The sequence below is a fragment of the Theropithecus gelada genome, chromosome 7a (genome assembly GCF_003255815.1).
Source record: "Theropithecus gelada isolate Dixy chromosome 7a, Tgel_1.0, whole genome shotgun sequence".
Classification (NCBI taxonomy): domain Eukaryota; kingdom Metazoa; phylum Chordata; class Mammalia; order Primates; family Cercopithecidae; genus Theropithecus; species Theropithecus gelada.
In genome coordinates this window covers 44,552,500-44,569,889 of record NC_037674.1, presented here as the reverse complement: position 1 = coordinate 44,569,889, position 17,390 = coordinate 44,552,500, and the positions used below count along the sequence as shown (strand labels likewise).

General features: G+C 40.4%; 2 protein-coding genes across 3 annotated transcripts in view; both read right to left on the bottom strand.

Moving 5' to 3' along the window:
* The window catches only part of NOX5 (NADPH oxidase 5), a 137,326-nt gene extending 125,998 nt beyond the window's left edge, over positions 1-11,328 (bottom strand). The window contains exon 1 of the mRNA XM_025389705.1: positions 11,117-11,328. Coding sequence (XP_025245490.1) covers positions 11,117-11,145 — 29 coding nt within the window. The 5' untranslated portion in view covers positions 11,146-11,328. The remainder of the gene's footprint in view (positions 1-11,116) is intronic.
* Positions 1-17,390, bottom strand: part of SPESP1 (sperm equatorial segment protein 1) — a 130,500-nt gene that overhangs the window by 5,158 nt on the left and 107,952 nt on the right. The window contains exon 1 of one of the 2 annotated variants that reach the window (XM_025389707.1): positions 11,117-11,334. The exons of the other annotated variant lie outside the window; for it this stretch is intronic. Coding sequence (XP_025245492.1) covers positions 11,117-11,180 — 64 coding nt within the window. The 5' untranslated portion in view covers positions 11,181-11,334. Of the gene's footprint in view, positions 1-11,116; positions 11,335-17,390 lie in introns of those variants that run through there. 2 annotated transcript variants of the gene reach the window in all.

Genomic DNA, 17,390 nt, shown 5'->3' with positions numbered 1-17,390 from the left:
TAGAACTGTGAGAATAAATTTTTGCTGTTTTAAACCATCAAGTTTGTGGTAATTTGTTATAGGAACTACAGCAAACTAATACAGGAATATAATAAAATCGTTTGAAAAACATAAATATCAACAAATAGAAAGCTATACCATGCTCTCAGATGAGAAGATTCAACATCATAAAGATGCTTAGATGTCATATCCTCTCTTTTAATTTATACATTTAATATGTTTCTAAAAATGTCATTAATTTTTTCTGGAGTTAGAAAAATGAATTATAAAGTTTATTTGGAAAAACAAATAAGAACAGCCAGGAAAACAAAGCCTAGCCCTATCAGATATTAAAATCAAATATTTAAATATACTATAAAGCCTCTATTATGAAAAATAGTATAGCATTGGACATGAACAGATGAATGGAGCAGAACAGAAAATATAGAAATAGACCCAAATTAATATGGAAAAGTAGCTCAAAAGGAAGAAAGGTTTCAATTTATAAATGATTCCAGCTAATAATTTAAAAAGTCATTTATAATTAAAATATGATAATTTTGCAATAATTTTCTATGACTATGTATATCTAAAAAGGTACAAAATCAGACATTATGTGTTTTCTGATGGAAGTACACAACACCACCTATGAAATAGTCTTGCAAAAAAAACAAAAAAAAAGTCAAATCTGAATCCAGTAGGTCTCCCTAGATATAACTAACAATATACAGAAAATATATAGGACAATAAGGGAGATATTAAACTACACCATGGGGATATAATCAGCAAAACCTAGACTGTAAGAAACTAAAGGATGTGTGACCCAGTTTCCTCAACAATTAAATTGCAAGGGAAAAAACAGAGATGGAGGAAGAACTATAGATTAAAAGAGAATTAACAGGTATATCAATAAGTTACATGTATAAATCTTACTTGAATTCCGATTCTATCAAACTGGAAAAAGAGAAAGACAATCAGAAAACACTAACCAGATATTTGATAATATTAAGGAATTATTTTTGTAAGTAAAAAATTACATTGTTTTGTGTTTTGTAAAGTCCTTATATTTTAGTGCTTTAGTATATGCCGATAAAATTATATGATGTCTAGAATTTGCTTCTACATAATCCAAGCCCAAGAAATTGGGGAGGGTGTCCAGGGAAGTGAGAGGAAAAGGAATGTGGGCAGAGCTATCAATGAAATACGATTGATCATGAATTAATAATAACTAAAACTAGAAATCACCACTAAAGAACTTAACCCATGTAACCAAAAACCACCTGTTCCCCAAAAACTATTGAAGTGCTAATAATGGTAATAACTGAAGCTATTACAAATATGTGGAGATTATGTAATTCTTTGTACTTGTGTACATATTTAAATGTTTCCATAATAAAATGTTTTTTAAAATCTGAAAAATATTTTAATTGTAAGAAACTATAATAAGCAAATCTAAAATGTACAACCAACAGAGGTTTCAACACTTTTAAAAAGACATTGCCATTAGATTATAGTCTGCTAAACACTTGCTTTTCAAACCATTTAGCTTGCCTCTTCTCAAAGTAGTAAATAAGATACCCAGGTGGATATTAGGTGAGTTAGAGTGCCAAAGGACAGGAAAAGGAGATAATACTAGCTGATTCCTTAACAAACTGAAATATTTATTATCCCCTTCTATTGTTACTCAGGCAACACCCAAAAGCCTGTTCTTGGCTGCCTAGCAACAGAGTGCCCTACCTCCTACCTCGATTTTCCTCTGTTCTTCATGTACGCTTGGCTCCATACTTTTCTACTGTTAAATCCATCCTCTCTCCATACACCTTCTACCTCCTGCTTTTGTCCCCTAAAACATCTCCCTATTTCATGTTGACCTTGTCAGTTCTACTAATCAGGTCTGCTCTTGCAAATCAATTTGATCTTTATAAAAATGTTTGCAGTCAAGGTAGTAAGATAGTGGAGCCTCAACTGTCCCTACAGATGGCTGTAGCCACTGTGAAAACCTGTTTTTCTCCATCCTTCAGGAGGTGCTGGAAAGCTGAACAAAATTCAAATTCTTACAAAGAACTGACAATCCTGCTAGAAGTTGTGTTATTATACTTGGAGATTCATAGTCTACACTGGTATATTTTATAATATCCCATCTAGTTTTACTAGTAAATGATTCAGGCAAACATGGCAATGTCCTAGAACATGGCTCTGGCTCAGGTAAGAATCTCCAGCTTGGGAAACCATGATGCTGCTCTCCAGTGCCTCTTATAAGCAGGATGGCTAACTGCTAAGCAGGCTTGGGATTTTGCTGGAATCTCAGACATGGGGCCTGAAGGTGAGCCCGAGGTTGCCTGCACTTCTCTTCTTGAAATAGTACAGGAAGAACTGTCACACAACAGACATGATACGAAGGTAAACAAAATGGTACTAAATAACTGTAGGAACAAAAGCGGTAGGAAATCCAAAGGAGAAATGGAAGATAATGATTTAAAAAATCCAAATAGCAGGCCGGGCACGGTGGCTCACGCCTGTAATCCCAGCACTTTGGGAGACCGAGACGGGTCAATCATGAGGTCAGGAGATCGAGACCATCCTGGCTAACACAGTGAAACCCCGTCTCTACTAAAAATACAAAAAATTAACCGGGTGCAGTGGCGGGCGCCTGTAGTCCCAGCTACACGGGAGGCTGAGGCAGGAGAATGACGTGAATCCAGGAGGCGGAGCTTGCAGTGAGCCGAAATCGCGCCACTGCACTCCGGCCTGGGCGACAGAGCGAGACTCCGTATCAAAAAAAAAGATCCTAATAGCTTCCACTGATTGAATGATCATTATGTGCCAGGCACTATACCCAGAACTTTGAATGTGAGAAGTACTTTGTCAAAGAAGAAAAGGAAGATACTTAGAAAGGATAAGCAATTTGCTTAAGATTATATTCAACTTATAAGGATGGGATTTGAACACAGGCTACCTTACTTCAAAGCAGGTGCTTGTAACAACTACACAATGTTGTCATAAAGAAATGATACAAGGATGCTGGCAAAGCTGTGTTAGTGTTGTGATAAAATTATTCTGCAGGGATACTACTCTGTTTTAAAATACATGTGAACATTAAATAAAATCAAATAAATAAATACAATATCTGAAATTGTGCTGTCAACTGGACCAAAATATTTTAAACTACCTGTAAATATTAAAATTAAATTAACTTAAATATGACCAAATTTTGTTCTATCATCAAATGGACCAAAACACATCCCTTTCGCATATTAAGATGTATCTAGTAATATTGAAAATAATCCACAGTGTTTTCTTACTACAAAGTATGAGTAACTGACAGTCAATGACTTACAAAAAAATAAATCCGGTTCACACAGAAATAAAAGGCAAGTTAATTACTTTTGAGTTTATTATGAGGAAAATAATAAAATCATAATTTAAAATGAGCAATGAAATATAAAACTTCAGGCTGGGCTTGGTGGCCCACGCCTGTAATCTCAGCACTTTGGGAGATGGGAGCGGGTCGGTCACCTGAGCTCAGGAGTTCAAGACCAGCCTGGCCAACATGGTGAAACCCTATCTCTACTAAAAATACAAAAATTAACTGGGCATGGTGACACACGCCTGTAGTCCCAGCTGCTCTCGAGGCTGAGACAGGAGAATCGCTTGAACCCAGGAGGTGGAGGTTGCAGTAAGCCAAGGTTGCACCATTGCACTCCAGCCTGGGGGACAAGAATGAAACTCTGTTTCAAAAAAATAAAATAAAATAACAGATAAATAAATAAAAATTTAAAACTTCATTCAATAAATAATACATGTGAAATATATTTCCTTTTCATAGAATGACCAATTAAAGGAGGAAGAGAATAACATAAAAGCCAATTTGCATGAAACCTTGCTAAAACTCATTTTTCATAAAAGATATGCAAATTAAAAACCATTTTTGTTTTGCCAGTCAAGTAGGCAAATATTTTTAAATGATAAAACCTAGGATTGGCATGTGTATATGTTACTTCCTTAGTAAAATAAGTTCCATCCTACACAAAGGGAACAATAAAACCCATTTCCCATATCCCCTATCTCCCAGCCCCTGGAGAACACACACCACGGCCTGTTGGTGGGTGGGGGTGAGGGGAGGGAACTTTGAGGATGGGCCAGTAGAAGCAGCAAACCACCATGGCACACGTATACCTATGTAACAAACTGCACGTTCTGCACATGGATCCTGTTTTTTTTGTTTGTCTAGAAGAAATAAAGAAAAAAAAAATAAGTTCCATCCTCACTCCCCTTTTAATTCCTAGATCCTTCTTTAGTCTCTCTCTAGCATACTGATCTTTTCTTTATAGAATTTAGACAGTTCCAACTGTGTTTGTTTGTTTAATGTTTGTTAACTGTTACACTTAGTAAGCTCTTTGAGAGCTGTGACACATCTAATTTGTTCATTATACACTCTGTTTTACCCAGTGCCTAGAACCATACTAGACAGTCAAAAAGTATTTGTTAAATGAATAACTGAATGAATGAACAGAATGCTGGAAGGTATGTAAATTAATTGCACCTCTAGTAATTTATCTTAAGAAAATAATCACAGGTAAAACATTTCTACAGAAGAATACAGAGGAAGAAAACTAGATGTCATGTTATGTTTAAAAATAAATCTGCTAGTCTAAAAACTATTGTGTGGGGAGCAGTTTCTGGCTAATTGTCTAACAATTATTAAAGAGAAAATTTTAAATGAGCAATAAGAATGTTCTTTTATTTTAGGCAAAGTAGGCAGTTTTTTATAATAAAAGACACAGCTTACTACGTCTTTCTAAATTTCTGAGTGTGAAGTTTATATAAAATAACATCATAAACATCATGGTGAAATAGCTCCAGTTCTCAGAAAGCCCCCGTACTTCTTGTAACTGCCCCTTACTAAATAGCCTAATATAAGTTTAGATCACATAAACTTAAGTCCTACTAATTACCTTTCATTGAATTTTATCAATCTCGAAAGTAACACCTCATTGACATAATTTTAACGTAAGTAAATCACAATCTTAATATTAAAATACCTCCATAATTTACCTTTTATTTATCTTAAAGTATGTAATTCAATCATTTTCAGTATGTTCACAGAGTAGTGCAATCACCACCACAATCTAAGTTTAAAGCAGTTTTGTCACCCCACAATAAAACCCATTTCCCATATCCCCTATCCTCCAGCCCCTGGACAACCACTAATCTACTTTCTGTACCTACGCATTTCCTATGCTAGACATTTCATATAAATTGAATCATACGATATGTGTCCTTTTGTGAGTGGCTTCTTATGCTTAGCATAATGTCTTCAAGATCATCCATGTTGTAGCTTGTATCAGTACTTCATTTTTATGGCCAAATAATATTCCATTGTGTAGATACACATACATTTCTACTTTACTTTTGGCCAGTAACCTTGATATGGCAGCACGCAAAATTTAACCAAGAATTGTGGATGCTCATTTTGTTAAAGATTTGAATATAACTAGGATTTTTATTACAATGATATAGTGAAAATAGAATAACTTTATTCAAAAAGAACTCATGTATATAAAACTTAAACATATACCCAAGCATCCATCACTTACAGATAGTCCACACACTCTGGCTGAATGTCCGTAACTTTGGAGAACAAATTGCTTGTATTTTCTATACATGCCATGAAGTGGACTCATAAAGAATAAACTTCCCTTATTCTGCAGCAGTTAAGTACTAAAGTAAGAATTAATAACTGAAAGCTGTCATCATGCAAGAACTACCAGTTAAAACATCCAACACCTTCAAATTAAAATGAACTTTTATGAAGGTTAAAATTTTAAAACGAACTGAGCTGAAGTACTGTATTTCCAAGTCAAAGTACTAATAATTGTGCTTAATTACTGAGGTCTACTCAAGGAATGATCATAAAAGGAAATATTAAATCTTATCCAGCAATTTTCCTATAATTTATTATTATGCCAATCTTAATTTTTGCTGACAGGTAAATAAACAAGTAATTATGTTCATATTAATCAAGTGTTCCAGTTAAAGAAATGTAACTTTGCACTTTCTGGTATTCATGTTCTCGGGTAGTGTCTTCTCACACTGGATATGGGCTTGCCAGATGTGACTTGTCTTGGCCTACAGGACATTAGCAAGTTTGATACAGTATAGGCTTAGTAAGAGCATCCATGTTGGGGTTTATAAATCTCCTTCTCGGAAGCAAGCTGCCATGGTGTAAAGAAACTTGGGCTAGAGTACTGAAAGATGAGAAGTCATGTAAAGACCCTGGAGGATGAGACGCCATCTTGGATGTTCCTATCCATTTGAATTTCCAGCTGAATGCAGCTGCGTGAGTGATCTCAGCTATACCATATGAAGCGGAGCTGCCCAGCTGAGTCTAGTGAACCCAAAGAATCATGAAAAAATGATAAATTTGGGGAGCAGTCTTTTACTCCACAATAGACAACCAAAATAGCCTCATTAAATGATGTTACAATTCTAGTGTGGATAAAGAGTTAAAAATCAAGATGCATCCTATGAGTAATGTTATAATTGGAACCAAAATAAACTCATGACTTTAAATCTCTCTCTTCTAGTTCTGTTCACTAAAATGACAAAAATAACAATATTTCCCCACTGCAGCAGTCTAGAATGTATCGCAAGCGCTTTGGTCTCTCATACCATGTTCTCCATTCCCTTGGAAAGACAGTTAATTCCATTCAGAGTGAGAAAGACACAGACTGGGAAAGACACAAAGGGGGCTTGGAACAATCAGTTAACATCAGAAAACAAGAAGTCTTTAAAAATATACGGGATCCTATCAAAAGAACAAGAGAAGACAGCTTACAGTGTCTCCAAATGGTCGCGGTATGAATATTTGCGCCTCAGAAAAAACTATGCTTAGGTTAAATAAATTGTGTGTTTTTAAAATGCTTCAACTATATAGTGACACAAAAAAAAAAAAAAAAAAAAGGCCAGGCGCGGTGGCTCATGCCTGTAATCCCAGCACTTTGGGAGGCCGAAGCAGGCGGATCACGAGGTCAGCTGATCGAGACCATCCTGGCTAACACGGTGAAACCCCGTGCCTACTAAAAATACCAAAAAAAAATTAGCCGGGCGTTGTGGCATGCGCCTGTAGTCCCAGCTACTTGGGAGGCTGACGCAGGAGAATGGTGTGAACCCGGGAGGCGGAGCTTGCAGTGAACCAAGATCGCGCCACTGCACTCCAGCGTAGGCGACAGAGCGAGACTCCGTCTCAAAAAAAAAAAAAAGAAAATATTTTCTTTTCAAATAACTAGTATTTTATTTGGATATGAAAAAATTGTTGCTCAAGTTTAATTTCACATATATTATCAAGAGATTAAAGTATATCCATTTAAGGGATAATAGGATCAAAAGAACAGAAAGACAAGACTTTTTTCCCCATAAAACATCAGTGGACAGGCTAATGAAACTTCCTGCTACTCCCCCACAGACTACTCTCTTGACACTTGCCTATTACATGACATGCTCCTCATTATCTCAAACATTAACAAAGTGTGTCATGACAGTTTCACAGGTTTGAGAGACCCTTCTAAATGCTATATAGCCTTGGGCACTAAGTGAACTTGCAGCACCAGATCCCAGTGAACTTTACCTTTACAATGTATTTGAAATAAAAGAAATATTCTTTTCCTTTTAATTTATTTCGTGATAGATTCAAACAATTGCTGCTGGTAGATTCTTACCTTGTGTGGTTCATTAAGACAAAATCCTTCCTAAAGACAATGACAGAAGCCAAAGACTGACATATTGAGCCTTCTTATAATAACAATCTAGAAATAAGAGCTTTTGTAATCCTAGACTAACCCTGTTTTTCCTAGTCTATACCAAGAGATGATCTAAAGGAAATAATTTATTTGGGAGATACCCCAAAAATATTATGCAAATTTTGAATAATTTAAATGTTAATATATTAATATTAATACACTTTAATTTTAATTAGTTTACACTCCCAATCCATGAATATTTGATGACTTAAAATTATAAAAGGCAAATTATATAATTTTAATAGTAGTTATTATTTAAATATATAACTATTATGTTAACATTACTTTGAAAGTTACTGTGCTTTTTTTTTTTTTTTTGAGACAAGGTCTCGCTCTGTCAGCCAGGCTGGAATACAGTGGTGCCATCTCAGCTCACTGCAACCTCTACCTCCTGGGGTCAGGTGATCTTCCCACCTCAGCCTCCTGAATAGCTGGGACTACAGGTGTGCCCCACCACATCTGGCTAATTTTTTAATTTTTTGTAAAGACAGGGTTTTGCCATGTTGCCCAGGCTGGTCTTGAATTTCTGGGCTCAGGTGATCTGCCTGCCTCAGCCTCCCAAAGTGCTGGGATTACAGGAGTAAGCCACCACGCCCCACCTGTGCATTTTTTTTTTAAAGTAAAAAGAATTCTCATTAAGAAGTAAAGTAAGTTGCACAGTGTAAATACATTAAAGAGGGAATACATTAAATACTTTCCCATTTAAAAATTTAAAAATTGGAAGGTATTTAAAACTATGGAAAAATCAGGTACAGGAAACTGAATGTATTAAAATTTTATACAGTAAAACGCTGTTTATCCAGGACCATCAGGATGTGTGTGTGTGTAGGTAAAGGAGTGCCCACTTCCCTATACCCAAGCTGCATTTATGTCTAACTGAATTTAGATTAAATAAATACTAGCTAAACTTGGATTGGGCCTGTTAGAAAGGTATAGGCAGATACAAGAAGTACTGAGGTTTTCAATAAATGCAGTTACTTAATACAGTTACTTAATAAATGCAGTTACTTAATCCACCCGTGATGTTTGTGTAATATAACCTCAAAACTGTCTAGTAGTTTAGAAAAAAATGTGTCAAAGCTCTACTTTTCATTATAAAAACCTATGTGCCTTATCTTTTGCATCTCGCCAACAATTGTTTGAATAGTGGCCATATAAAAGAATGCATAGCTGGTTTACATCAAGCTCAATGATATATTTATTTTGGTATACTTACTTTAAAAACAAAATTAAAATTAGAGAAAAAGTAGAGAGACATACAGAGAAAGCAGCCATGTACCACTGCCTGCTCTATATATTCCTTAATCCACTTCTGTAGAAGAGAGGTAATTACATATTCCAAGACATCTTCTATTATTACAACCTGTACATAGTTTCCTTATGTCTTATAACATCTATATATTCAACACAAAATTACTCCTTTTTCTGGGAAGTGTCTTTTCATTTCCTACAACGCTTTTCTTTCTTCCCAAGAAAGATTAGCAAACAGGGTACAAAGAAAGAGAACAGGCTGGCCAGGCACAGTGGCTCAAGCCTGTAATCCCAGCACTTTGGCAGGCCGAGGCGGATGGATCATTTGAGGTCAGGAGCTCGAGAACAGCCTGGACAACACGGTGAAACCCCGTCCCTACTAGAAATACAAAAATTAGCCAGGCGGTAGTGGCCTGCGCCTGTAATCCCAGCTACTCAGTAGGCTGAGGCAAGAGAATCCCTTGAGCCTGGGAGGCAGAGGTTGCGATGAGCCGAGATCCGGCCACTGTACTTTAGTCTGGGCCAGAGAGTCTGGGCCAGAGAGTGAGACCCTGTCCCAGGGGGAAAAAAAAAAAAAAAAGGGAGGGAAGGGGGAGGGGGAGGGGAAGAGGGAAGGCGGAAAGGGGAAGGAGGAGAGGGGGAATTTATAGTGTTAGGTAAGAGACTGCACTGAGTTAAGTGGGTGTCCAGGGACTCCTACCCAACCGTCCCAGAGTGTTCTGTGTGACAGTGTTAAAGTCATTTCAATTCAAGTCTCCATACATGTCAGTCACTTGTGACTTGCTGATCTACAACTACCAAAATACAATAACTGGTGTTAGTAATAATGATCATCAGACACCAAAAGACAGTAGCATCTTCATTATGTTCTGGTCCTTTATGTCAAGGAAGAAAAATGTTAGAAAACTTTTTATTAAAAACAGCTACAAATCATAAGTGCTAGTATTTAAAGAGCTAACTTTAGTTACCTAGGACACTTCATCTAGAACTTTTCCCACCACTATTCATAATTTAGATTGTGTTGTATTTTCAGTTTTTAAATCTGATTTTTAACTAGGATCATTTAGCAATTCTGAAATACTGATTTGCATAATCAGCATGCACGATAGTGCTTTTTTCACACCTGTTAAATTGTGTTTATTAAGTAAAACCAAACTGCAACATACTAAATGCCACAATGAACTACAGTTAGACTAAACAGGCAAGCCTCACGTACCTGACTTAAATACTAAGTGCCTCAAGGTGTCCACATGATATTGTTAATATAGTAAAGTCTTAGCACCCCTGAATTTGACCTTATTGGTTTTCAGCTTTCAGGGAGGGACAAAAATTGCTTCTTGGCAAGTCTTAAGTTATAATCCCGCTTAACTAAGGCTTTGAATGCCGTGTGCGCGAGCATGCTCTCTGGGAGCGCATCCTCAGGTGAGTGTCCCAGAGCGCGACCCACAATCTACATGCTCTCCAAGTTTTACCGTACGGGTCAACCTTTTTCTGCACAGGGCCAGATAGTAAAAACTTCAGGCTTTGCAGGCCAGACTGTGTGGCAACCACTTAACCCCGCCCTTCTAACGTGGGAAAGCAGCCATGGGCAATACATAAAGGAATGAACGTGGTTGTGTTCCAATAAAACTTTATTCACGAAAAATGAAATGTGTACGTCATGCTTTTCCACACGTCATGAAGGAGTACATTTCATATTTACATTTGAAAATGTAAAAATAATTCCTAGCTGGCCAGCCACCTGGCGACGTGGCCGGCTGGCAGCAGCCACCCGACCCCTGCACGGTCACACGCCCAGTGGCTGGGAAGGACCGGGTGGGCAGAGAGGCAGAGGCAGGTGAGGGGATTCCACCCGCGCCCACGGCCCGCAGGCGCCTCCCATCTTATCTGGGCCCCGCCGCCTGAGTCGCTGCGATCCCTGACCAGGAGAGGAGAGGGACACTCCTCGGCGTCGAGGCCAGGACCCTGGACAGTGGGGAAGGGAGGCATGTGGGACCAAAGAGAAGGGCCAGGCTTCGAGGTCGCGGAGCTCGGGAGGTTCCCCCAGGGTGTCCCCGGTCCGCTGCCTCCTCAGGCCGGTCACTCACTCGGATAAGCCGGCACGGACGAAGACCATAGCAACAGCGCAACTAGAAGGACTAAAGACTTCATAGGCGTCGTCCGCAGCACTCTGCCATGCGACCGGAACGTCCTGGGGCCACCAGGCCGGGAACCTCAGGACCGAAAGGGAAGGTGTCAGCGGAGGGCCGTCCTGCCTCAGGCCCTGGGACACGCCGCAACGGTTGCCCCCAGCGCGCAAGCGCAGCGATGTGGGGAAGGAGAGCGCGAGCGGCCAAGGCCCGCCCCCTCCTGGGGCTGCGTGCAGGGGGCGGGGGACCGCGTGCGCCTCGCCCCTTGCTAGTGCGCATGCTCGTTCCGCCTCCGAAGGTCTGCGCTGGGCGCGGGCGGGGAACGCTTTGACCCCGTGCTGCTGAGTGCGCGGTGCTGCCTCGGGGCGGGCGGGGCTTGGCCCGTCCTGCGCTCTAGAGATACAGCCGTGGTTTAAACGCGGTCCCTGCGAGGAAGGAACTGTAATGGGAGAGGCAGATAACCTGGCAATTATCACAGCGTGAAAGGGCTGTAGTGGGGGAAGCGCTAGGTACTGCGGCGCACAGTGGAAACCCACCCCCGGAAGCGGGTTGAGAGCTTGGCTAAGTGGAGTACGGCCTGGAGCGCCCCAAGAACTGAGCATAGTTCCGGCGAGTTGCATTGCGGGGTCTGGGAGGGCAGTTGTTGGAGGAGAGGGAGGAGAGGTAGACAAGGGCATTAAAAAACACCGTAAGGGGTTTGGGTGTTTTTGTTTTTCAAAAGATCACATTCCTAAAATGATAGGGGTAGGGATGAGGGAGAGTAGGACTATGAAAGGATAACGTGAGGGTGTTTCGGGGACTGATAGATGGCGGTGGCCACAAGAATCTATACATGTGTTAAAATTCACAGAAGGCCGGGCGTGGTGGCTCACGCCTGTAAATCCCAGCACTTTGGGAGGCCGAGGTGGGCGGACCACCTGAGGTCAGGAGTTCGAGACCAGCCTGGCCAATATAGTGAAACTTCGTGTCTACTAAAAATACAAAATTAGCCAGGCGTGGGTGGTGACATACGCCTGTAGTCCCAGCTGCTTGGGAGACTGAGGCAGGAGAATCGCATGAACCAAGGAAGCAGAGGTTGCAGTGAGCCGAGATCGTGCCACTGCACTCCAGCCTGGGCGACAGAGCAAGACTTCACCTCAAAAAAAAAAAACACACAGAACTGCACATCCCAAAGAATCTGTTTTTCTGCATGGTTATTTTTAAAAATTCACATACACTAATCTCTGCCTCAGGAAGCAAGGGGCTTGGATTTTAGTCTGAGGCACCAGAACTAGAGTACTGCCAGGTTTTGAGCTGGGAACGGTTGTGATTAGATTTGTGTTCCAGAAAGCTCACTCTTCCTGTAGCATCAAGAATGGACTGGAGGGAAGCAAGACTAGAGGCCAGGAGCCAAGTGAGGAGGCTGCTTCAGCAATCCAGGGATGGAATGATAGGGCTCTGGATTCATGGTGGCAGAGGACACGGGACACGGGAACAGATCTAAGAGACCTTTAGAGCCGGCATCAACAAGATTAGGGAATTGATTAAATGTGGGAAAGGAAAGAGAAGGAAGCAATGCCACAACTTCTGGCTTGAGCATCTGGATATGTAGCGGTGCCATTTACTGAGATAGGAACAGAGGGTACATGCAGGAGTGAAAAAAGAAGAAGAGTTTCATTTTCAACACTCTATATTGAGATGGATTTGAGACCTCCTACTGGAGGGGCTTCTCCAGCGAGCAGATGGATGTGGGACCCCAAAGAAAGCTGAGATGGAAATGGAGCATTCAGAGGCATTAGCATCTAGTGGGGATGTCTGAGACTGCCCAAGGAGAGTCTTTACAAGGAGAAGACCACTGGGGCCTAGAACAGATCCCTAGGACACATGGGAGACTATAGAGAGGAGGATAGACCTGTAAAGGGGGCCAAAAGTAGGGAGAGGAAAACCAGGAAAGCACAGAGCGTCATGGAAGAGGAGGAATTCACGACTCTTAAGTGCTTCTGAGCAAACAGTAGAAGGACTTAGATTTAGCAGCAAGATTCTTAGCAGAAGCAGTTTCAGTGGAGTGGCTTGGGCAGAAGTCAGAGCATAATGAGTTGAGGAAAGAGTAGTAGGTGATGAAGTGCTGATAGCTAGTACAGACAACTTTTTTAAGGTGCAGAAGTCTTTAATGTGCTCCACCAATGCTTAATCCAAATATAGCAGCATCCTAGAATCAAACAGTTGCAACTACAGCCATGTGTTGCTTCATGATGGGGACACATTCTGAGAAATAAGTCATTGTGAAAACATCATAGTGTACTTACACAAACCTAGATGGTATAGCCTACTTCACATCTAGGCTACATGGGATAACCTATCTAGAAATGTGTACAGCATGTTACTGTACTGAATACTGTATGCAATTATAATACAATATTTCTTTCTAAACATAGAAAGGGTGTAGTGAACATACAGTATTAGAATCTTATGGGACCACCATTATATAGGCAGTCTGTTGTTGACTGAAACATCCTTATATGGTGTGTGACTGTATTTGGAAAGCAACTTGGAATAGGTAACAAAAGCATTAACATTATATAAATACTGTGACATAAATTATATAACAAATTCGGGGGGCCAGGAGTGGTGGCTCACTCCTGTAATCCCAGCACTTTGGGAAGCTGAGGCGGGTGGATCACTTGAGGTCAGGAGTTCGAGACCAGCCTGGCCAACATGGTGAAGTCCCATCTCTACTAAAAATACAAAAATTAGTCGGGCATGGTGGCAGGTGCCTGTAATCCCGGCTACTTGGGAGGCTGAAGCAGGAGGTGAACCCAGGAGGTGGAGGTTGCAGTGAGCCAAGATCGTACCACTACACTCCATCCTGGTCAACAGAGCAAGACTCCATCTAAAATAATAATAAATAAATTCGGGGGAGACAACTTTATGCCCTAAAATAATCATTATGTGTTATGTATGATATAAAAATAAAATACAAGAGAATGGTAATATTATGGGCTAAATGTTTGTGGACCCCCAAAATTCTTCTCATTTTTTTCTTTCTTTATATCCAGAATACATGCTGGAGTTTCCCCCAAAAAATCATATGTTGAAGTCCTAACCCCTGTGTGATGGGTAAGAGATGGAGTCTTTGGGAGGTGATTAGGTTGTGGAGGTGTAGCCATCATGAACGAGGTTAGTGCCCTTATGACAGAGACCCCAGAGAGTTCCCTCATTCGCACCCCATGTGAGGCTACAGCAAAGATGGCCATCTGTGACCCAGGAAGCAGACCTCCACCAGACACTGGATCTGCCCATACATTCATCTTGGACTTCCCAACCTGCAATTGTGGAAAATAAACGTTTGCTGTTTAAGTCACCCAGTCTATGGTATTTTTCTTATAGCACCCTAACGAGACTAAAATAGGTAGGTTATATTTGTTGGTTAAAATATCTGACAGCCATTAAAATGACGCCCGTAAAGTATATCTCATTTGGAGAAATGCTGATGTTGTAGTGGATCATATTTTAAGATATTAGCTGAAGTCCACCTTCCCTGGGCTTCCTTGCCCCATTACCATTTTTCCTGCATTAAGACATCAGTGATCATCTTAATGCACTTGCCTCATGGAAGGATACCAACATTCTTGAACCTGGAAGTTAAGTGAGGTGCTGGAATTTTGTTTGTTCGTTTTTGCTTTTTTTCGTCATGGTAGGGTTGAAAGACAAAGAACTTTTGTAAGAGCTGCTGCTTACGTGAAAAGTTTTGTTCGCGTTTGTTGTGTGTTTTTAGTGAAAATGCCAGGCTTTGAATATCAAAAGCCAAGGAAACTCAAGGACAGGAGAGCATGAGCCATAGATTGGGGCTGGATTCAGGGTGATGTAAGGTCTATTTTCCTGACGCAGAATTACATTTTTGGGAACAGAAGAGGGGGCTGCAGTGTGCAGACAGAACCTCCTGGCTGGTTTTGGGGGTTGCAGAGATTGCTCGTGTCTCCTTTCCAGAGGAGAGTTCAGGGAAAACCGCAAACTTTTTAGACACGCTGTGCATCCAGCATGGGGCCAAAGCAGCTGCGCAGCTATAGTTGACTTAGCTACTAGAGTGGACAAGTCAGGCAGAAAGCTCACCAGCAGAGCCCAGAAATGCTGAGCGAGGGCCTCTGAACTCAGACAGATCTGGGCTTAGACCAGAAGGAAGCCAAGTGCATGGATCTGGCGTATGGTAAGTACTGGGTAAATATTAGCTTGAGTATGGGCTGACTTAGTGACTTGATTCTGATGGATAGAATATAACAAAAGTGATGGCCTATCACCTAGGTGATTAGTACATTAAAAGGCTACAGCTTTCATCTTGGGCACCCCCGTCACTGTCTTACTCACTCCTAGGGAAGCCAGCTGCCGTGTTGTGAGCTGCTGTACAGAGGGACCCACATGTTTAGGAATGGATGTCTCCAGCCAACAGCCAGTAAGGACCTGAGGCCTGACAACAATCAGGTGAGTGAACTTGGAATAGATCCTCCCCAGGTGAGCCTGGAGTTGACCACAGCCCGGCTGACATCTTGATTGCAACCACCTGAGAAACCCAGCGATGGAGGCACCCAGTTGAGCCATGCTTAGATTCCTGACTCACAGAAACTGTAAGATAGTAAACGCTTGTTATTAGATGGAAGGGGAGAAAGCATTTGCCTAAGCAATGGATACATACAAGGGTCTATGTTGATTTGCTCCTTGAAAGAGACCGCACTTGGAAAGGCACCTGCACTTGGGTACACTACTTGATTGAGTTTATAATTGTCAGTCATTCTTCCAGGTCCATCTGTTTTCATCACCAGTCAAGCTGGAAGGTAACTATAAATTCAGATATTTGAGGGTGACACTATAGCTAGTCTCCAAGGGATTGTTATAACTTGTTCATTACTATTTTGATTGGGGGTGGGAGAGTGTAATAAAGCGTTGTGGATTCTTCATAGTCTTTTCTATCATACTTGCCCTTGTTCTAAAGGTTAGGAAACCAATGTGAAGATTCTGCCGTATGTCCTTTAAATGTACACTCAGGAATTAGGGAAAAACCACTGGAAGGGTTTAGGGTTCCATTGAACTTACTGTAAGGTGGACTTGGGTTAAAATTCCTTTAATTACCTCACCACTGTAAACCCCACTTAACTAGTGAACTACTGTGGCATACGGCGATTTTCCTTTTTTTTCAGTGCAGATTTATCCACAGGTGATCACTGGCACCTTTGGAGAAGGCTAGAAGTTAAGAATCACAGCACATACCTATCTCATGATATTATTACTGAATTATTCAAGGGTTTCCGGCTTTCCCTTCATTTAGGAGTCTGGATTTGTGAACGGACTGGTTTGGGGATTGAATGAGGAACTGTAAGTGAGAAGTTCAAGTAGGATGTCTGTCTGTGAGGCCCAGAGTTGCGGTCGTTTTTCCCTTGTTTGTTTGATTATAAAAATCGAATAAGACCTTAGCAGTTTTCATCTTGTTAACCATTAAAAAGGAAACAGTGAAATAGCCAAGGTATATCCTGATTGCGGAATTCCAGTATTAAAAAAAAAATGTGTTGTAACTCTGTACTCTATGGTCTATGTGCTAACATATAAAAGGCTCCAAAATATGGTGTTGAGTAAAGAAAAATGTTCAGAAAAACACATATATCCACTTATGCAAAATTACACCAGTTACATATTTCCATGAATTCATCTGAAATCATTCTGGAAGGAAACACAGTAAGCTGATAATAGTGCTTACTTCCAGAAAGAGAAATGAGATTGGAGAACAGGGGATTTTGAAGGGAGAATTTTACTTTTTACTTTTTCTTATCCCTTGGATTTCTCGAAGCAAGATTACTCATTTAATTAAAAATAGAAACAGTAACTTTTTACAAAATCTAGTGAAGAAAGGAGTGCCAGTGGTAGAAATGTGTCTTATTATGCCTCATGTTTTCCTTTACTGACTTCACTGAAATATTTTTGAAATGGCTAATTCACTACCCAAAGAAAAGTAGCCTGTGTTTCTGCTTCACCTCTGGATTCTGTAGACTGTTCTGATAACTAATCAAACAGTATCATTTACTGTTACATGACTTTTTTCAGGGATATATTTTATCTCCCTTTTATAGATGTTTTTATGCTGTCTATTTCACACAACACCTTGTTGGTACTCAATAAAGACTTAATAAATAGCAACACATGCTCTTCCAACCTAAAGGAAAAGAATCCTTCCCCACTTTCCCCACCCTCTTCCCCTAGAGCTGTCAAA